General features: G+C 43.2%; 1 protein-coding gene across 12 annotated transcripts in view; it reads left to right on the top strand.

Moving 5' to 3' along the window:
- Nucleotides 1-23238, top strand: part of LOC110950787 (ephrin type-B receptor 3) — a 61425-nt gene that overhangs the window by 15210 nt on the left and 22977 nt on the right. For all 12 annotated transcript variants that reach the window (XM_022193623.2, XM_051947059.1, XM_022193564.2 and 9 more), the window contains exons 2-3: nt 14954-15018; nt 19294-19966. In XM_022193623.2, coding sequence (XP_022049315.1) covers nt 14954-15018; nt 19294-19966 — 738 coding nt within the window. The remainder of the gene's footprint in view (nt 1-14953; nt 15019-19293; nt 19967-23238) is intronic.

Here is a 23238-nt window from a genome sequence, read left to right as displayed (position 1 = left end):
TGTCAGCACATTAATCAATGGGTGCCTGCCGGCCTTGTGGCTCGAGCTACTGTTAGTGTGTGTATGTAGGTAGTGGTGGTGTGGGGTAATTGGTGACACCCCGCTCCCTCCAAACTGCCAGCTTTAGTTACACATCAATGAAGGGTGAATAATACATTAGCTAGGGTAGCCCATATCCCTTCTACATATCCCAAGAGAAAGAGAGGGATTGAGAGGTAGACAGATGACAGAATGAAAAATATCTACACTATATATCTTAGATAGAGGGGAAAAAAGGCCAGAACGGTATTTAACCCTAACACTCTGTGTTCCCTCCCGAATTCATTTATCATCCCTATCATTCAACCCAACCGTCTCACTTCAGCCTGTCCCTAAATCATTTATGACCATATGCAACTGAACTGCATTCTCAGTTGCATTTTTCAATGAAACATATTTTTTCCTGGTAAGTGTGACATAGTAGGAACTTCTCCACTTGTGTCAACATTAGGAGGTTTGATGGGCAGTATTGGTAGAAATCCAACACACTACTTTCATTCAGGAGACTGGGTTCATGTCCCGTGTGGGGTTATTATTTTAGTCTCCTTTTCACTCGCTGTTTAATTATTTTACCTCACTGTTTTGTTAGGTTTAGGCACCAAACAGCGTGGTTAGATTTAGGAAAATCTCTTTTTTTTTGGTTAAAATACACCTATCTCTTTTCCCTCTTCTATTTTCTGGGTCATCAGGGTCACAAATCCTGCCCTGTCTAAATATATAATTGGTTGGCTTAAAAGGAGCGAGAGTTGAAAGCAAATCAATAACTGGCAAATTAAGATGATTAGAAATGTATTTATGGCATGTCACAAGCAAATGTAGTCTGGAAGAATATATGCTTTCCTCAAACTGTAATTTGAAAATCTTTCAGGGACATAATATTTGGAAGACAGGGCTGACAGCATCAGCTTACCTCACACCACCTTTCCACTGCTTTGGCAACATGAATATGGAGAAAGGGCAGAAACTCCACCTATTGTACTGTTTTGGGGTTAGTGGACTTGGTGGAGTTTGAAGATACTTACGTGTGGAATAGTGATGCAAGTGATTTTGTTATCATGCTGTGATTATTTAAGGATTCATCTTATCATAGACTGTTGACAGGATGACTATCTGTGTTTTTAGACAAAAACAGAAATGTCATTTTGTCTATGCTGGCCTGCTCTGTGTGTCTGAAGCGTCTGCATCTGGGACTTGTGTCCTTGCCAGTGTGCCTGTTTCTGTACTTGTGTACATTTGTGTGTCAGTGAATGTGTGTGTGTATGTGCTACTAACTGGTGTATGATTTATTCCTTCTTTCTCTGGTGTTGCTGTCTGGGGCCCTCTGTGTGTCATGCCAATGCACAGAGGTCTTTATGTAATTGAAGCGGGCCTCTGAAAGCCCCTTGCCATATGGACCCCAGCAGCCTTGGATGTCTGTCTGTCCATCCATCAATTTCTTTTAATTGCCAAGAGCCAAGATTCTGTGCTGTGACTATCTATTGAATGGTTTCTATATAGGTTAAATACATTAATATTAATAAGGTTTGGGACCTCATAAATCCCTGACCATGGGATTGACCAGTAAATGCATGGGCTGGGCTGAGAACAGGTAGTGTGGATGCTGAAGGCTCTAGTTTGCTGTAACTTTGCTTATACTGTCAGTCAACTCTATTTATTTATATCCTCCTTTTTCAAACATTGTCCCCCCTCTATTCTTTTTTCATGAAGTTAGCTCCCTGGTGCTGTAAAATACAGTTTGAGGGCTAAAATGTTACCAGTCTTTACAGCATATATTTAGGCTTATTATGGTGATTATACTAATGCTAAACTAGACATGATGCAAACTTATTGAGCACCTTTTAAAAAAAAAAAAAAAAAAAGCTGGAAACTGTCAGAATTCTGTAGCTGACTGTCGGCTTCTTGCAGTTCAGGAACTGGAGCATATTTTACAGTACTGCCACACTTACAGGAAACCACTCTGCAGGAACATAGCTAAATGGCTGAAATGTGATTGTAAGTACATGTAAGGTTGAGTAGATATTAGCATTGACAGTGCCATGTTTTAAGATTTTATGGATGCTCTCCCTCCCTCTCCCTCTCTGTGCCTTTCTGCTGGCCGGTTCATTACTGGTGCTTTTAGCTGCTAAAGAGGCGAAGTCCATTTGCGCAGAGGAGGTTCTAACAAGTCAAGTTATTACAGCAGCGAAGTGTGAGATTAATTAACTCAGTTGGCGATTAAGAATATGGGTCCAACAAGAATCTCGGTGGCAGCGAGTGGAAAGAGACAGAGATGGTGCGAGAGAGAGAGAGAGAGCGCGTTTCCACTCTGAAACAGATCAACATGATTAATCTCACCGAGCCATTGTGGGAATTTGCGTCGAGAAACAAAATAGCCGTAAATAATTATGGTCTCTCCCCTGCACCTTTTACTCTAAGTTAATGATGCCAAATAACAAATAACACATTTATCTGTCACCACCAACTTCAGATTCAAAATAAAGCCCATTCTCTAAAATAAATATATAAAAGCCATTTCAGTAATCAGTTTGCAGCTGTTTGTTCAATCATAGACCATTAAGCGTTGTTGAGATGGCAAAGAATGAAGCGAGAGAGACAGAAATTAGAACAGGTATTCAGCCATTTTGTGCCACAGAGCAATGCTGCCATCAAGGTTGTGCACGGCTCGAAACTAGAACTACTCATTCCGAAATTTCCAGTGGTCACTTTGTTCGAGCTATTAAAACCCACACCTCGGAAGGAGAAAATGTAGAGATGGGAGCGGTAGACATATGTGCGAAGGAGAGCGACTGTCATAGAAGTTGAAACAAAGGAAAGACAGAAAAGAAAGGAAGGAAGGATTTGTGAGAGGAAGAGAAAGGACAAACCACGGAGCTGACCTGGCCAGTTTACCTGCCCTGTGTTTTATATTACAGCATCTGGTATGTGAATGAATCTGGGGTCATTGTCCCTGTCTGCATGTTTGCATGATATATTGCAGTTTTATTTTGTTTACATAAGTCACCACTCCCCAACTTTTAGGTGAAGTTACAAGAGAGACAAAGAGATTGCTTTGATGGGATCTTTGTGTGTGTGAATTTGTGACGTCGCTACAGAAAGGGTGGTGTGTGTGTCTGGGAGTCTGTCAGTCGCAGAGGCCTGCGGCGTCCTGACCTGGAGGTTGCATTCCTGACATTAACTGCCCTAACCTTCCTTTTGTTCTTGGCATCTTTGACCTAAATGGCTAATGGCTGGGCAAGCAGGTAAACTGTAACAAACCCTCTGTCTGCTTAACAAGCTGATGTGGAGGACAGCTGGGGTTTGCACCTCACCTGGTTCTCTTCATCCCTCCTTTTGAAAAGAGAGGATTAAAGGGGTAGGGTTGTGGGGTGGGGTAGAGCATAATTACTCATTCACTAAAATTCCCCATCTGCCATTTTTTTCCCTGTCTTTTTTCTTCTTCTTCACAGGTAAATGAGGGCATACCTGGGAAATTAACATGACTGGCGGTGATAATTGACTTGATAATTACCCTGAAACATCTTCATAAATCATCTGTGGTTGCTCGATGAGCCAAAAGATGACTTGTAGTGTGTTAGCCGGAATCATGCTAATAGGGTAGTCCGAGCTCCTATTTTGGTTCTGTTATTTTGTTTATACTGTCTGTGCGAGTTTCCGAGGAGAAGCAGAAAAGAAACAAGCAAACCTCAAAGACTTTTGGTTTCTACCACCACAGTATTTTTTAAACTGTTTTAAAGTAATTGGAGGCCACTGGCATGTAGAAATGTGGACCGCATTGGGGCTTTGCCCCTCACTGCAGACGCACAGGCAGCTGTTCCGGGTGTAACAGGAAGTATCCGTCTTTAATTAGATTCAGCACAATCATTACATGCTGCACATGGAAGTGCATTGTAAGGTGATCTGATATGTTGGCAGATGACTGTATTAGTCGAGACTGCATTAAGAGAAACAATGGTGGAGGACAGAGAGGGAGAAGTCAGAGAGAATCAGGGAGAGAGAGGCCATGTGTTTGTGAGAGCGACTCAGTGGCTGTTGAAACAGAATGGCAAAGCTGGGTGCTAAGCCCTTTTCTTGTGGTGCTCAGCCATTCAAAAAGCCACGGCTTTTATTCAATGCCTGGTTCCAGCTCTTTCTAGGCTACACCCGCAGTGAACAAACAGGATTTGTGTGTGTGTCCATGTGTGTGTGTGTATGTACAAGTCTTAATAACATGTCTTATTTTTTGTTTGTATGTATTATACATAATGTGTATTAGCATTATGTAAGTGTATGATTCTGTGTTCCCCTGTGTTTTAGTTCTGTTTGTTGAGCCAGCCATTGCTGACACGCAAAATTGTCTGAAACCTGCCATTAGTGCTGTGAGGTAACTATTCACACACAATTTGACTGCGCAGGCAGCATAATGGCTCATCTCCTGATGAACAAAAGTCTGTGTATGCTTGTGCATGTTTATGCTTCTAATGCCCCCTGAGACACTGCGATAATCAGCAGCTTCCACCCATACAACCAAGTACTCATTCATTCACACAGGTGAGTGTATGCGTGCACATGCAAACGCTATTCTGTGCACCAATGAAATGTTTTCATTGATATTCAAACACAGGTCCCCAAGGACAAGTTGCTGCTATCTCAGTTTCATATATTTGGCCTGGGAATCTGCACTGCTATCCTCCACACAGTCTGTTGCCAGAGCTATCAAGCTGTTATGAATGGATGCCTTGGTTGGCAAAGGGGCAGTGGAGCAGAGGAAGGCCATCGAGGTGAGGAGAGGAGAGTAAAGGAGAGAGGAGAGGAGAGCCAGAGAGTAAAAAAAAATCAGAGAGAATAGGACAGCAGTGAAGTAGACAATGGCTCCCTGGGCTGCAGTAAGGCAATAAGCAAAAACAGTTCCCATCAGGCTGCATGTTAAACACAGACACTTCAGGCTGACACACAAACATACAGAGGACAGTGTGGATGTCTACATGCGCACACACACAGCTACACTTAGTCTCTGGAGGCCTCAGCATGTCAGCATGCCAAAAACACAGTGGCAATGAAAGAAGTGCAGGGGCTGTGGGGAATACAAGAGAGCATGTACCAGCTTTCCATCCTCTCCGCTCCCTTCTTTTCTCTCCTCTGTGTTCTCTCCTCCCTCTTGCTCCCCCTTTTGTTACCTTACTGGCCCCTCTTGCCTTTCATTCCCAACTTTTTCTCTGCTTTGCTCCCATTTCTTTCTTTGTCTCTGCCTTGAATATCTCTTCTGTTGCATTTTCTTGCTGCCTCTTCCTTCTCCCATTTTCCTTTACTTCTTCTCTTCCCTTCTATCTTTCTGATTTTGCTGAATTCTATGGAGATTAAGAACAAAGCTACTATAAATGCACCAAATTACTTTTTTTTTTTTTTTTTTCAAATCACAAGCAGCCACACCCAAAGCTGGGAATCATTTTCTCTCTCTTTTCTCTCTCCACATGCCTCTCACTTGCTTATCTCTGCAAATAACCTCATATTCACCGGTTATTTCCTTTGTGCTTTGGCTGTATTAGGCTGGGAAGTAATGCAATGAGAATGTGGGAGGTACACAATCTATTATTGGTTTCACATGGTTGATATCTCATTTATTGCCTGTTGTATAGGACGTTGATGTCCTGTATATTTCAATGTGATTGCAGTCAGTTTGACTTGGAGTTCTGATCCAAGTGAATTAGAATCACTGAGCAAATACAGGTCTCTGAAATCACAAGAGCACTTCCCAGGAATTCTCTGGTCTTACAAAAGGGACACAAGATATCTGTAGGAATGTGACTGATTGATTAAGGTAAAGAATAAGGATTGATCGATGGCTGACAAAACCCCGTTGGCAGCCTTGGTATGCTAAATGTGACTTGGATTTGGTTAGCATGGAGTCCTGACACTCACCTGTCACAGTGTTAGCCTGCACCACTAAAGCCCAAAATCCCTCAGAGAGACAGAGGCGCCAGGTGAATGTCTCCTCACAGACAGACAGACACACACACACACACACAGGCAGAAAACGCGTGAGCATGAATGTCTACCTCTCTTCTCTTGCACCTGCATGCCTCCCTTTGATTCAATTTAATTAGAATTTTCTGAGGATTCAAACATTTAATTTAAATGAGACTGTTGTGTCAGAACAAGGCTTTCAAGACTAATTAAATCATAATCTATCTTCCCCTCTTCTGCTCTGACCTTTGAGGCACTTCATATTTATTGGCTTCTGCGCTAACTCACATGATTCTTATCAAGGTTGTGAGCCGCAGATTGCCGTTTGTTCATTAGCCTTATCCACTGAGGAGATATTGAAGCGGTCCACATGTTTGGCCAGGCAAAGCAGCAAATCAAAGAATATCGGTGCTGCTTTATCTCATCAAGTAAAAGACCCCTTTTATGTTTCTCTCTTTGTAGATGAACATATAACAAGGCAATTGTTGAATATCAGTAACAAGCTTTAAATAAATGCCAAAGTAAATGGACATTTATCTGTTGTGCAGATTGTTTCTGTCACATTGAATGAGCGGCTGCTAGACTCGAGTTGCATTAAAATTAGTAACAGTTCAGGGAATTCAAGCAGCCTAATTTTTTTTTCCCAAAGATGAAATGTAAGACAGTCTGTTAAATAATTTGTCAAATAGTTTCCTTTGTTGTATAGCTTTTGTCTTATATAGCATACTGCTCTGTCTGCAGATCAGCACAGTGTGCTCTTTTTCCCTGCTTTCTGCTTGCAGTGCCCTTGAGCAAGGCTTTGAACCCCTGCACACAAAGGAATGCTTTGGGGAAAAATCGGCCCTGAACAAAAGTATATTTCACAGTATATGGTATAAATAGGTGTGTTTGAAAGATAATGGTGGAGCTGATCCTTGGAGGTGTGCTGCCTGCTTGTTATTTTGGTGTCTGTCAAAGAAGTCTTTTTATAGAAGTTTGAAATGTGCACTTACATGGGTGTGTGGCGTACTTGTCTTTAATCTGTGTGGCAAAAAACTAATAAATCCATCAGAGCTCGCTGTGGATGCAGCTGCACTATATTTTGCTTTAAATAAGACTTGTATTCCAGATATCGCTGCCCCTCCACAGGGAGCGTGAGGCGAAACAAAGTAAAAAAAATCCAGACCTGTGGTGACATGCGCACACTCCATCGAACACAACCGGATACACACGAGCAGACAAATTACTCTGTCGAGCTTCCGTTCGCATTCTGACTAATACTAACTTAAACGCAACCACAAATACCCACAAAATTCGACAAGTAGATCCGCATTTCCGTATGCAGATCCTCGAGGTAAAAGCGAACCTGCTACTCACTTGCTTGTTTGCATTTTTCAGTCGCAGTTGGCTGAGTCATTCGCCAGGAAATCGGATGATGGCATCTAGGCGTCTCACGCAGAGGCACATACTGCTCAAGTCACCCCGTGCTCAGATTCAGCAAACTAATTCATGACTAGACTGTTATGTTTAAATGGTGTTTACTGTCAGCATTTCATTTCTTATTTCATGGGGGGCCAAAAAAAAAACAAAAAAAAAAACCTCAGACTAAATTAAAAAATGTTGTAAAAGGGTGAAGTGTGATGAATTTCCTGGAAGTGGTTGTAAATGAAAAAATTACTTCATTTATGGCAAAGTTTGAGGCAATAGTTTCCATGTTGGGTGATGTAAACATCCCATGTTGCTACAGAAATTTGGTCTCGTGCCCATTTCCTGCTGGTGGTTAAACACAGGCAGACCTGATGCCCATAACGTAATCACTGGTAAATGAGGAACATACTTAAAGTGGTGAATATGACACCAAACCTTAAAAATCACGGCTACAATGAGACAACACATGTTGGAATATTACTCAAAACTGATTTATTTTATGACACTTTCCAACTCGTTAAACATAGACAAAGGGAAATGATGGCTTACGACAATAATCTGTTCATTTACTGGAAGAACTGTGTTTTCATTTCAGGTGAGCTCAGTACAAAATATGTGGCCTCATGCTTGGCTGTCTGTGATCTCAGCGTTGTAAATCTGCAGGGTCTAGGATGACTCCTCCACAAGAATATTTCAGTACAGGATGAAAAGCAGTAAACTTTGTGTCACACAGGAAAGCATGACTGTATAAAAAAAGCAAAAAAAAAACCAAAGGTGGTTAGGTGTTCTCAGGCAAAGGTTTACGGACTGTGCTATTAAGTCATGACAGTCAGCAGTCTTGTGGGAGCTGTACACACACGTAAGGGTAAATACATTCAGGGAGTGAAAATATGGATGTTTATAACAGAAGCTTTTATGTTCCCTTCTGAGAGCAAAATGCTAAATCTATCTCTCACAGTATGGAAAATGAAATGGGAACAATAGGACCTAAAGCTAAGATGAAAACACCGAGTTAGTGTAAGGTGATGATTGGCTGTGCTGCTGCATCGGTATTTTCATCTTCAAGTGAACAATGACAAGTGTTCGCTCAGACTGAAGTACAGTAACAAAACGAAGATAGCGCTCCTGATGAAACGCAGTCACATATACTATCAAAGACGCCCATCGAACCTTCCCTGAATTGGATTTTGAAGGCAATCTAAAGTGCTTGTGTCAGCCAGTAAAACAAGTCCTAATGGCTTACCCCCAACTGCGAATGTGCTTGTTTGAGTGTGTACGTGTTATGTTGTCAGTGCTATTGATGAAGGGGCTGTGACTTATTCAATAGCACCCAAACACTGGGCGATTCAATGAAGCTATGAGACAATGCAGACAGCTGTGAATGCTGGATCTCAGGCTTGGTTGGGTTATTAACTGAGAAGTTGAGGCAAAAGAAGAGAGAGAATGCGCACATTCACACACGTAAAGCGCCGTGTGGGAAACTGCAGTCAGACGAGTCAGTTAGAAAATGTTTAGCAAGTGATCCCAAGAGATACAAGGGATAAAAGAAGCAGAAAGTCCAGTTTTGACCACATACATTTATCTATGACTCAAACAGCCACATGCGTGATCACTCATAGTCATCATAGCTAAATGGTGGCTTCTGAAGACCGAGCAAACACATACATGTGTGCACTTCTTCGAACACATATGCTGACACACATGTATTCGCACACATAGAGGCACACCTGGTTTTGTAGACAGCTGCCCTTAGGGCTACCTGTTCGTCAGATCCTCTGTGCTTTGTAATTAGGAGCGTAGAAGGGGATGGGGAAGGGGGCAAAAGAGAGAGAGAGGGAGAGAGAGATGATAGAAAGACAGAATGAGGGAGGGAGAAACAGAGAGAGAAGAATGAGGGGGGTAAAGACAAAGGAGCCTATTCCTTTGGCAGTACAGGAACTAGACTAGACTTCATGAGCCCTTGAAAGAGGCAATACCCGGTTGCAAGAAACACACACACATGTGCACACACGTATATGTAATTTCAAAAAGCAGCTGCACTAGCTCACAATGTCATCCTTGCTGCGATCAAAGCTCTTTCTTTTTCCATTTCAACTGCTTTACTTGGCTCTGCTTTGTTCCTCAAAGCCACTGACGGGGAAAAAAAAGCCTTGGTTGTTTATTTATCACAAAAAGTCACAGCATGATCGGTTAAGAGCTGCTTGTCAGAAATTGCCTCTGGAGATACGACGGACTAAGCAGACAGACCAAAAAAAAAAAGAAGTCACGCTGTCCAAAATCTGGAAAGCATTCAGCTCCAAGGTATGTTTGGACAGGAGGGGAGAATGATTGAGGAAAGGATCCCATTGACAAAGATTTGATATTATCTGGCTTGAGAGGCAGTACAAGAGTGGGAAGAATCTGTAGAAAAAATATGAATTGATAAACAGGAGGAAAAAAGGAGACAGAAAGGGAGAAAGGCTTATTTGCAAGGCATCGGCGGTGTTACCCTGTTAGAGCACACACACACAGACACACAATCACAGGACAAACCTCTTGTGTGACAGCCATTGTGGGATGACTGACAGTGAGTGGTAGCCGGATGAAGTGTGTGTGTCCGTGTATGTGTGTGTGTGCTGATGGGGAGGGGTTGTCATGGGAGGCGAGTCCGTTCAGGAATTCCACAGAGGAATCAACTCCTTGGCTTGTCCATGTCGCAGCAACCAATTACCGTGACTGTGACTGTGTGTATGTGTGTGAGTTTGAGGGTGTGTGTGTGTGTGTGTGTGTGGTGCAGGAGGGAGGGGGGTGCAAAAGGGGAGGTCTCGCCATAAAATGGAGGGGACTTCTCCTAATCATCGCCCTCTGGCCCCGCACAAAGGCAAAAAGACTGCTCGGACAATTTGAATTTGAATAGCATCTCTCCTCCTGCTCTCTCTTTTTTTTTCTGTGTCTCTCTTTCTCCTGCTTCTGCCTCAGCTTCACTTTGGATGACAAAAGTGGAGCCAACAAAGATAGCTCACAAAGCAATCAGGCTAATAGCGCTAATAAGTTGAGCGTGGGGTCCTCGCTCTCAGTGTTGACACATTTCACTGTTTCTGTGTCTAAACAGGGACTCAAGTGTTTGGCAACCAGACGGTATAGTATTTTAATGGAGTGGCTACCCCATGCCAGGTTGCCATGTGCTTGGTCTGTTTGACTGCAGAAGCACACAACAAAAGCAACTCGGAGAAGAGGTGGGGAGAAGATAATTAACTAGTGGAGAAGCCTGAAGGGAAGGGTTTTTGGGAAGGAGTCATTAGGGGGGTTTGAAGTTTCTTTTTTTTTCTTTTTTTCTCCTTTTTTTTGGGCTGGACACAAAATCCTGCTTTCATCATGTTTCATTAATACAGCAGTTAATGCTAAATGCCTGAGGAGAAGCCATTCTGTTTTGCAATTAAAGCAGAAAGTGTGGCTAACAGGACACACGGAGGAAAAGAATTTGGTTAACTTTGCAAACATTAGTCTGCGTGTACCCGCGCCTCCAAGGTTGTCGGGACATACAGAATCTTTAAGTGTCTCATCTGACGGTATCGTGATGCAAAAAAAATGCTCAAAGTATTCGCGGCAAGATCCAAGCTAAATCCCTCACCTGTCTGCTCCTTGCGACCTGGGGACTTAGCCCTGTGAAACACATTCCTCTCTCTCAATAATAGCCTTTCTTCCCCTTTTTCCTCCTTGGGTCCTTCTCTTTTTTCTTTCTTTTAAGAAGTCTGCCTGTTTGAACAAAGAAATATTTTAAGAGGCTTGTAACTCTGGCTGCTGTGTGTGTGTGTATGTGTGTGTGTGTGTGTGTGTGTGTGTGTGTGTGTGTGTGTGTGCGTGTGTGTATGTGTGTGTGTGGATGCGGCCATAGGGACGAATGCTTCAGTGCCCTCCCCTGTTATTAGGCCTGCCCTGTCATTACGGGATTAGAGTGCAGGGGTTGGCTTTGCATGCATGTGTGTGTGTATGTGCGTGCAAGCATTTATTTGTCTGTGTATGATCTCTCCAAGCCTGTTTGTATTTCTGCAATTTTTCTCACACAATCAGGGCATGCAGAGAAAACAAATGTCACTGCCATTTTCCCCCACGGTTGTTACAGTAATCCCAGGTGCATTTGACCTCCGTCATAAATAACACTTTACTAAAAGCAATCCTCAGGTGACTCAAACGGTGACTCGCTCATTGGATAGTCTCCGTAAGCAGTAGGAGGTTGAAAAACAGTCCCCGTGTCACATCCATCACTGCACAGTGTGAAAACATAAGCACGGAGGGAGAGAAATCGGCAAGAAGAGGAAGGAAGGAAGGAAGAAAAAGGAATAGATACTTCTAGTGGAGAAAAAAGACAGACATTAGTGAAAGTGTGCGATAAACAGAGGATAGATGAAAACGAAAGTGAGCGAAACTACGGGGAATTAGATCTATTTCACAAGGATGATGAGAAAGAGATTGAAAATGAATGAGGGAAAAAGAAAGAATGCGAGAAAGATGGATTAAACTGCCTCGTGCATTTCTGTGTCCTGATCTAGAGATACCTCCCACATCTACATGTTTCACTCTTGCCCTGTTTGAGCTTTACGGCAGTGAAAGTACATTTGCATGTTCATTTTCCTGATTTGCTCCAGCCTCCAGCCTTTCCTTTCGTGCTTTCACATGTCCAGGATTTGAAAGAGTTAAGTGAAACATATACAGTCTAAAAGGCAAAGCGCTCTCTGTGAACAGGGGAGGGTCTTGTCGTCACACGGCGACTGTTTCTCCCCCAACTTGTCCTTCTAGTTTTCTTTCCACCTATTTCTGTTTTCTTTCTTTCTTTTACCCAGGCCCATTAGGCAAGCTGCCAGCATGGTCTTAGAAGCTTTCAGAGGTTGTGTGCTTTTAAAAAAAATACCTTTCGCTCTTTAATCTGTCTTTCTCTGCCTCCCTCGCGTCCTTTATCATCTATATAGCATGTGTCTGTCGGTTCGACTCCGCAAGTGGCTGCTTTGTGCGTGGGCATACAGCACTTTATTTTCTGGTTTGGTTTGTTTTGTGTTTGTGTTTTCTATGCCTGTACGTGTGCTGCAAAATACTGAATATTGCAATGCGCTTGTGTCACCTGATGTGTAATTTAGACAAACACACACAAACATAGTGTATAGAGACAAATGGGCACAGCAGATATACACACACACATACACTGACACACATGAGCACATACACTGACAGAGAGGGAGCGGCCGGGTTAGGTCGGGGTCATCCAGTCCTTTTTGCTCTGGCCCATTGACTCAGGATTGGTGCTCCACTTTGGGCACAATACAGGGCTTTGCACCAAACACACACACACACACACACACACACATACAGACACATAATTGCCCTTGGACACACAGCCATGCACACACAGAAACACAGCTTCAGTAAGGTTAAACAATGCGGATGCATGGAGAAAGGAGGGGTTACTGTTGCACACGCTCTCCCGAATGATCCACCGTCCAAACCACTGACTCAGACCGCACAGGTGTGTGCGTGTTGCTTTGCATATACCCATTTCTGCTGCACGCTTCTCGTTCTTTCCATCTCATCTCTGCCTCCCCCTCCTGTTCTCTCCCAGCCTGTCCACGATTTTCAGCAAGGTCAGCTCTAATGACAAACCAGGCGTACCGTACACAAAGCCCAGTTGTAATAATAAAGACCAGTCAGCAGGGGTATATCATTTCCACTACACCAGCTTACCTACCTGGGTAACCGTCTGTAACAAGTCCCAAATCACACACTGTCGCAGTCTGAGTTGGGGGAAGTCCTGCAGCTAATATGCACTGACACAGTTTCTGAGATGAAAACACTAGTAGGCCCTTGTTTGCTCAAGTGACAAATGTGGCTGCATCTGCTTACAAAGAAAGCTCTTGGCAGAAGCAGACCGCATTTGTGATTTGTTTTAGAACATTTGCGCTATCAGCATGCAGAGAATATTGGAGAGTGGCTGGTAAGAGAGAGACCGCATTGTTTCTGATGAAAATTGTGACTCTGATTTGACCCTGTGCTGCTGTGAATACAACATGTTCACGACAGCTCCCAGAGCCATCCCAGACAGACAGATCTCAGTGCATGAACGGTCTCTCAGTGAAGCTTTCAAACTGTTTTTCTTCAGGAGAGCAAGCCAAAGATTTTTTGCATGGTACAGCATCTTGTTTTGTCTGGAACTATCTTGGATGTAACATTTTTTCATATACACAAGTCAGAGACACTGTCAGTCAAAGTGCATAGGGGTGAAATTCAGTGGGAATTCCCAGCTGAAGCAGCATGCTGTTTGTTCAGAGTTAGACATAATTCACAAGAGTAGGAGTGTGTTTGTGATTGTAGCAGTGACAACAGCAGGTATGTGGAGAAGAGGTGGTAAAATTCTTGGATTGCATTCATTTATTTTGCACCCAAGTCCCATTTCTTTGGCAAAAGAAAGTCTACAAAGGTGTGAGAGAGATACAGAGGAAAACTAAAAGATAGTCATAAACCAGTCAAGTGGGCAGGGAGACTTCTTCAGGGCAATCCTTTGCAACTGAGGCAGGAAAAAAATGGAACATCTTGCACTTCCCTCGATGACCGGGGACAGTGCAATCCCACTCCCTGGCTGCACCGTTTCATCATCTTTTACTATCTTGTAGAACAGCACAGCGGTTGAGATAATAACGGTGGCTGCATATTGCGCCTTGAGCGCCAGGTAGTAAAAGACTCGACATTTATAGTCTTCCTTCCCCACGCTCACAAAGCTGGCATCCTTGCCAGTGGAAACAAGAGGGTGGAAAGTGGAAAAGGGATTTGCAGAAGAGAGCCCTGTCCACCATTTTGTGATTGTGTCTTTCGTGTGTGCGTTCCTCTCAGATAGGTGTAGCGGGGAGCGAAACTTCAAGTGTGTTCAAGTATTGACACAAAGTGAATCTAATTGAAGCGTTCTGACCTGTGTTTCCCCTCAAGAGCTCCTCTTTTGTGTCAGCTAACTTTATTACCCCTCTCTCTCCATTCAACCCTTCTGTCGGGCTGTATATCTCGTGGAGTTTTACAACATGCTGATCACTGTATATATGTGTGTGTGTGTGGGAAGCGGAACTGTTTTTCAGTGAGGCTTTTGCTGTTGTTTTCTTTCCCTTGTTTAAAGCCTAATTGTGACTAATTAACCAAATGAGAAGCCACAATAAAATGTCAGACAGTATCTCACCGATCACCCACCTGGATCTCCGTCTCACTCGCCAACTGTCTTTTTTTGTCACACACACACACACACACACACACACACACACACACACACACACACACACACACACACACACACACACACACACACACACACACTGGCGCGTACAGTACTTCTTTGTCTAATTGAATTGAATATCACTCTAAGCCTGTCCTCTCTGTTCAGTTATTCACACAGTTATCTGAGAACAGCTTTGGTCAAAGCCTCTTATCTGTCCCTCGGATCATTTTACACAAGTTTTATGACGTTGTTGTAAAACTATTGAAAGTTCTATTGATCTCGTCTGTCACCCGTGTTCCTCTTTGTCTGACCCGGTTGTTTTCTTTCTGCTTCCATTTACAGAGACGTTGATGGACACTAAGTGGGCCACGACAGAATTAGCTTGGACTGCACACCCTGAGACCGGGGTGAGTACACTGGGCATCGTGTGTGTGCACTTGTGTGTGTGTGTGTGTTTATGATAAGCAAGACTGTTTTATGAATGGAGACTCAAATGGTGGGAAAAAAAAGAAAGAACAGTCAGCCTTTTTGTAATTTGAAAGTCATACACTCTCATTCAGCAAATCACTCGGCAGGAAATGTTTTAACATTTATCAGGATGCGCTTTTTAGCAAGCAGAAAAAGATCCGCTGCAATCCAATTTCACTGACCCACCCAGTCGCAGATGGTTCCTTCCCCTCCCCTGCCTCACTGCACTTCAAGCATGTGAAAAGTGTCAGTTTCCGCATGTAGTAACCTTTTAAACACTGAAATATTTCTCACCGTTGACCCATTGCACGTCCGGGCACCCAAATCTACCTCACACAAAGTGCCAGTGACAGCCTCATCTAGCTTTCCCATGTGGTTTCCACAATGGACTAAAGAGGAGCAAAAAGAGTCTTGACCCCTCCTCAGCTATACTTCAAAGACCTCTAGCACTCCTCCCCTTGCCTTTGTGTGGTCCCAGCCTGACTTGGTCCTTGTGTTTTGAAATGTGGGCCCCCATTTTTTAAAAAATATTTTTGTTTTTACCCCAACGCACTTGCAAGGAGATTCCTCCCCAGCTGTTCGAAGTCACTCACCCTCTTTATTCTAATTTCTTTTACCTTCCAGTCGCTAAACACTAACGAAGCCAGACACACTAGCCACCTCAGCTGTAAACAATCACTAAGACACACCCCCTCACAGGCTGTTATGCCCTCTCTCTGCTTCCCACTTTCCTCCTCCCATCCGTCCATCTTCCTCATCACCCCTCCTCTGCCTCCTTCCCTCTTGTTAAGCCACAATGCAACAGCGATGCTCCAACCAGTTCAAAGCAGACATGGAGTACGACTCAAAAATGCCTCCCTGTTTCTTTTCTTACCAGACTTGCAACAGATGCTCCTTTTCAAGGGATGAGCATACAGTGGCGAGCCTTTTTGTGCTCCAGATTTCCCACATTACGCACCAAAAGAGACAAATTTCTCCCTGTGCTTTTTTGTTTTGCAGCAGAATGTGCCACAAACAGCGCTTGCCCTCCCTGAGTTATCTTTCCACCTTTTGTGTTTTCCTTCCTTTTATTTTTCCCGCACACACACACACACACATTAAAAAAAATCAATCGCCCCCGTTGTCTTGTTTCGGTCTTTAAACGCACTCTATTCGCTACGTGTTTATTTGTATGCTTTTGCAGTCGTGCAAAGGGGACGATGCAGCCTGTTTTTTTTATGGGTGACGAGTGTTAAAGAGGAAACGATACAGTGCTGAGAGGACAAACAAAGCGGCGCACTGAGCAAGTTCGAAGGGGAGGGAGAGAGCAGTGAGGTTGAGATTAAGTCAAATCCAGAGACGTATCCATACAGCTAGAGGGAGACGGTGTATATGAAAAAAAAAATCAATTTCTAAAAAAAAAATCTCATACAAAAACAACAGACTACACACATTCTCCCTGGGATGCTGTCCAGCCAAGTCTGAGTCATAGCATCTCTATCTTGTTTCACAGTGTTGCACAACAAATACAGATAAAGCTGCAGACATAATACTACAAAGATGATGCATACTTAAGTATTGATAATTATAAGGGAGTGTCTTCACATGCCACAGGCGCTTGCGTACAGTATCTTTTCATATCATTTCACCCCTCTGTCTCCACTGTACATTTCTCCGTCTCACGGTCTGCGTTTATCTGTATGGCCTGTAGCATTGGAGTATGATGCACGTCTAGGTATGTGCATGTTGACACATATCTGAAGGTGCACTTCCCATTATTCACTGTCTCCCTGTATTGTGTGCATATTTGTACATAAACCATATCATTTATACTCCAAACCAGATGGGAGCTGAAAGGGGAATTCCACTCTGTAGCAGGGCTCTCCTCAGACCTAGTATCAGACTCGCAGGGCTTTCCATAACCATACACCGAAAGCAATATACCAAGTTAGTTAGATAATAACTATTGTTAGGGTATTACTCCACAGACCCCCAGCATGATAACACAGGTTATAAACAGGCTGCAACGTCCTTACAATTAGCCTTGGTGAGGTTATTTATACTAACCATAAACAAAAAAATAAAAGCACACTAATTGGTAGCACTGAGCTTGTTGGGATTTAGCGTTTCAGCTAATTCCTAAAGCTAAAAATAATAGTTTGCCTAAGTTCCCATCAAGGTTGCTGGGAGCTAATGTTCGCTCTTAATTCATGTAATATTGAAGAATGAAATGAATTGTTAAAAATGTCTTACCGAGCTTCCCCATTCAAGAGTCGTAATTTAGCAAAATTTTGCAAAAGATTGCAAAACATTTTCCCAGCAGACTTTTGAACCTCGAAGGAGGGCGATAATGCATCACAGAAGCATTGTTCATTGTCATCTGAAAGTGAATTCCAGAGATCTGATTGGAAAGGGCACAACGAAAATGCAGTGGATCGGCAATCTTGGTGTAACGATTCATCTTGTTGGTAATCGATGCCAAGAAACTTGACCCTTTTTCGCACGACCTACTTAATTCATTCAGGCTTCATAAGCAGGCGCTCAGAGTGTTTGCCCACTGGTGCATGTCTCGTGGGGTGACCTCTCTCTAAATGCACACATACGCAAACAGACACACACCTACACATTCACGCAAACACGCAGAACAAGTACAAGTTTGGGCAGACAGGCTCACACAATCACATTTAAACAAACACACACACAGCTTCATACACACCCCCACAAACACTTGGCTGCATCGCTCTTTTGCAGAGAGTGATTTATTACACTGAACTAAATACCCATTGACACTTCATGCTTTTAGCCATCCCATTGACCTGGCTGGTGATTATCGATTCCCTCTGGTCGCTTGCTCCCTCGTCTTGCCATCATTTTAATGCCACAGCCGAACTACACCCATTCTCCATCTCTCTCCCTCATGGCCTCCAGGGTCTTGGATGAATAGCCCTGTCTCCACCACATCCATATCACAGCCTTAATTAAGATGCTCAGATGGAAACAACGGTCTCCAAAGCACAAATTGGTGCCTGTTTATCAGAGTTTTGAGAAAGTCAAATTATCTGGAGCAAACTTTGATCCCAAGAGTGCAACCAGAGACATAAAATTATGTCTTGGCATTTTAGAAAAAATTATTTCATTCTTTTGAAAAGAGTAGAAGGACCATCCTGGAAGCAAAAGGCCGCAAGTACAATGTCATGGATTTGGGTAGCAAGTACAACAGCTATGTCAAGTATATGATGATTGAGCAGTGTACAATGTACAAAAAGATTGACCCAAATATGCACCACAACTTTCACTCCTTTGTCCAGTTATTTTTTTTCTCCCCAGTGTCCTTTTAAAGCTTTAATGCATTGCCATGCTTTATGCAAAACACTTTGAATTTTGAATTGTATTTGAACGGTGGTATGCAAATTAAATCGCCAGGTCTTGACTTTGGTAAAAAAATACATGCAGTCAAATGTTTGTCTGATAGAAAAGGAAAGGGGAGCAGATCCCTCAGTACTCACACCCACACAGACACACGCAGATATATTATACACACAGGGATCGCTGTTTGAAGTGAAACAATTTAATCGTGGTGTCCTCATTCGAGATTGAAAAATACATTAGATTACAGTGTCTCACAGCAAAGCTTTTGCAGTCTAGTTTTCTTGCACTCATTTAATGAAGCTGGTAATCAAAGTTTAGACAATTTAATCCCATTTTATCCTGAGTAATTCACCCCCTGGGTACTGTAGTTGCTTTGAAAGATGTAGAAGAGTGTAAAAACAGAAAAGCATGAAGGTTAACCGGTGCCTCTTCCCTGCCTTTATTAGAGGACGTTGCAGTCATTGCTCTATAATTGAAGCGTAATTGGTTGTGAAGCAATGTGGCTGCTACTTCCAAACAGATATGAGGTAAACATGCTGTGGTGGCTCTGTGGTAAGGAGGTGACAGGTTGCTGTAATTGTGATAAATCTGCAGTCCTTGTCCCTAGCTTTTCGCTACACTAATCAGAGATGAAAGGCGCATCATGGCTAAAGCAAGGGATGGAGGTGGAAAAAAAGCCTGCTTTCCTGTTACTTCTCTCTCCAGGTCCTAACCTCTGTCCTGTTAGTTTCATTCTTTTCTTACGATGCACCGTGTTGTAATGTCACTTGACAATGGCTCAGTGTCTGTCAAGTTGTCTGTGAAATACATCAACAAACATTTAAGCGTCTAATTTGTTCATGTTCTTCATTTTCTCTCTTTTTCAGTGGGAAGAGGTGAGTGGTTACGATGACGCCATGAACCCAATCCGGACGTACCAAGTCTGCAATGTACGAGAACTCAACCAGAATAACTGGCTACGCAGTGACTTCATCCCACGAAAAGATGTACTGCGTGTATATGTGGAGATGAAATTCACAGTGCGTGACTGCAACAGCATTCCCAACATACCAGGTTCCTGCAAAGAGACCTTCAACCTCTTCTACTATGAGTCGGACTCAGACTCGGCCACAGCCACCAGTCCTTTCTGGATGGAGAACCCTTACGTGAAGGTGGACACCATTGCCCCAGACGAGAGCTTCTCCATGCTTGAGTCTGGACGGGTGAACACAAAAGTCCGAAGTTTTGGGCCGCTGTCGAAAGCTGGGTTCTACTTGGCCTTCCAGGACCTTGGTGCTTGCATGTCACTCATCTCAGTGAGAGTGTTTTACAAGAAGTGCTCCACCACAATCGCCCATTTTGCCGTTTTCCCAGAAACAGCAACTGGAGCCGAGGCAACATCCTTGGTCATTGCGCCGGGAACTTGTGTCCCCAATGCTGTGGAGGTGTCTGTACCACTGAAGCTTTATTGCAATGGAGATGGGGAATGGATGGTTCCTGTGGGAGCCTGTACCTGCTCGGCTGGTTTTGAACCGGCCATGAAGGATACACAATGTCAAGGTGAGTGTTTTCACAACAGATATTTTAGGTCAGTCCAGGATTGCATTACTTATTGTTTGCAGTGGTGGATTAAGAGGTTAGACATTCTTCAGCAGGACACAGAAGGTTCGAGTCCTCTCTACAGAACAGTATTATTTTATACCTTATGCCTTAGTCCAACCTTCCAGATACACAATTATGGGGCTGGAGGGATTTCCTTATGGCAATCAATAATTTATCACATTATAACTCCTGAGAAACTTACATTTGCATTTCAGGCACATAGTATTTGATGCTTGTATGCAGGGTGAATTACAATGAGTGTGCAGGAAAGGGTCAAAGTCTTGTTGAAGGACATTTCATCTGGACACATGACTGCTGTGGACACAAACTGATTGCTGGAGAGACTGAGTCTGGATTGTTTTGGCTCCAGGTTACAGTGTCTATCACTGGATTGTCCAGCTGCCACATTAATATGAGTCACTTATTTGCCCTGTTTTCTTTGACACATTAATCCAACGATTACAAGGTAGAATAAAAGACGTGTGACACTGTCAGCAGGTGGCTGTTCGCTCCTCTGACCTTAGTGCTGCCTTGCAGCTGGTTGCTAAATAAATGAAAATGCTGTCTATTTATGAAAGCTGAGTTGGCTGATGGTTTCGGGTCTGATGGAAAACATGACGGGTTCACAGAGGTTGCGAGAAAGGTGAATTTAAACAGCAAGGTCTCGACTGGAATGGAGTGCAGGTGACAGCAGGAGAAGAACGAAGGATAAATGGAAAAATGTGCATGTGTGTTGAGGGGTATGGGGGCGTAAAATTAGGCTTAGGGTGTCTAGGTCAAATGGAGACAGCAGAATGAGGGAGAGACAGGAGCCGGCAGGGTTATTGATCAGCGGGGTTGATTGCAAGGTGTTTGTGCATTCTCACTTTGTGTGCGGTTTGTGCGTCATCTTTGCTCGCTTGATTTGAGAAGGGCTCATTCTTCTTCTTATAGAGGAGAGAGATGAGGCTGAGAAGACCTTTTCTTCAATATCCATAGTGTGATCAGACAGAGAGTGGGAGGATGCTTTACACGAGCAGCTTCTGGCACACCCTGGATATTGAATATGTGCTCACCTTTAGATTGAAAGTATGTGTGTGAGAGAGAAAGGGAGAGCATAGTAAATCTAAAGCATGGTGTATGTGGTTAAAAACTCATTTGTTTGTTCCTGGCAGCTCAAGGTTAAAGCCCTGGCGACTGGGCCCTGATAAAATGTTCTCTAATCACTGGAAACCACAAGGGATAAATCTCCTTCTCTTCTTCTTTTCTCACATCACCTCTCCTCAGGTTCACTCTCCTTCTCCTTCCTCTCCAACTATTTTAGTCCATTTTTCATCATCCTTTCACTGTGAATCCTTCTTTCTCTGCTTTTTCTGTCCTTGTTCCAACATGCAATATTTCCTCCAGTCCTCCCTTTCTCTCTACTCGTCTTTACTTCTCCAATTCCTTCCTAATCTGAAGGCCGTTGCTCTCATTAATAAGCCGCCAGAGTTACAGTAAGGATGTGAGCATTAATATTAATCGATGAGCCTCTTCTTTTTTTTTGCCTTCGCACTCATTTGCTGCACATTTTTCACCCCCAATATTCTTTACTTTTTTCATGCCTCACACTTTCCTATTTCAGCATACATTCTAATCAGTTCCTTAAGCTCTATGTTCTGCATGAGAGGATAAGACACAGGGGAGTGAGGAAGAGAGGGAGGGGGGTGAGCTCCTACAGGATTAGCATTTTCTATGCCTCCACCTCTTCCACCTCGCCCTCCCCCTTTTTTTTCTCTACCCCCTTGTCTCTTTTTCCTCCTCTTTCTTTAATGGTTCCTCTAAGGGAAAAATGGATGAAAGGAGGAGGATGACCCCTTTACTCACTGGAATTGATTGATCAGCACTTTCAACCCTTTCCTGAAAAAAAAAGTAGCCTCATTTAATGGAAACACTCCTCAACATCTTTGGATAGGCTAATGTTCAAAAACCAATATTCACATCCCCTCTGAGTTGAAAAATTTCTTGGAGTTTACTTTGTTTTATGTGAACTTAAATGAACTTGCTCGGGTCACGATCCCCAAAGAAGAAGAAGCTGTTCTAGCACCTGCTGAAACCCGAGGTCACTGCTTATCTGTTTATCAAGCAGTGCTTCCTGTTAGCCAGTGGTGTGGATGACTCAGATTAATGATCTAAGAACAAATACACTCAGTGCTAATGTACACGGTGCAGCCAACTGGTGGATTTGTGCTAATATTGAACTTTCACAAACTGGAAAACAGCAGGAGCAGTAAGTGATCTGCTGCAAATTTCACCTCCAACCTTGTTGTCAACAGGGAGCATAAATCCAACACAGAAGCTATACAGTGACAATTATCATTCAGAGGGACAAACGCTGCAGTGTGTCCTTGGCATTGATGATCTAACGCACTAGTGGGTCAGCTAATCAACTGGCCCTTGTAAACTCTGCCTTACCTGCTCCTGTCTTTTTATTAAGCACCACAGCAAACTCATTCATCTTTTTACGAGACAGTTTGCAAAAGATATGGAGCCAGCCAAAGTGTTCTGGATCACAATGCTGCTGTCACAGTTTCCCTGCATGTCTGCTTCTTATCACCCGAGTTATAAACTTCCAAACAGCGGCTATAAATGGCGAGAGGGCATTTTCAAAGGGTACCGACGTTTTCATCTGATTAACTTGGCTACTAGAACCAGTTTAGCTAAACACTAAATTTTGTGCATGACAGTGATTTAAAATGCAAAAAGATGCACATAGTCTTTTATGGAGAAAAGCCTCTTGACACAGTGCACTGAAGTTTCAAGGATTCGCTGTGTCTGCACAGACAGTTATCTTTGCACAGTTGTTCACAGACCCATGTTTATATATTGGCATGTGTGCCTCTCTGATTCCCTGCATGTTTGTTTACATGAATTTCACAAAAGACTGAGTTCAGCTGAAATCGCTTTGACTACATGTATGTAATTCGGGTTTGACAGCCTTCTTGTATGAGCAAACAGACACATGCTGCTCAGAAAGCCCAATCTTCTTCTGCAAGCGTTTGCTAGAGATGCATTCATCATCAGTATATGCACATACATACACATTTAAACACACAAAATACACCCCCTGTCAAAAGTTTTAGGACACTTTCTCATTCAAATAAAGTAGAACCTGTCCTCCAACGTTTGATGGGGGTGTATCTCCCAAATTTGGTACACATATGCAGCACATCCGGCTGAACAAAAAAGTCAGTGACAGCCACATTCCAAAC

This window comes from Acanthochromis polyacanthus, chromosome 4 (genome assembly GCF_021347895.1).
Source record: "Acanthochromis polyacanthus isolate Apoly-LR-REF ecotype Palm Island chromosome 4, KAUST_Apoly_ChrSc, whole genome shotgun sequence".
Lineage (NCBI taxonomy): Eukaryota > Metazoa > Chordata > Actinopteri > Pomacentridae > Acanthochromis > Acanthochromis polyacanthus.
The sequence above is the reverse complement of the archived record's forward strand: the minus strand, read 5'-3'. Positions and strand labels throughout refer to the sequence as shown.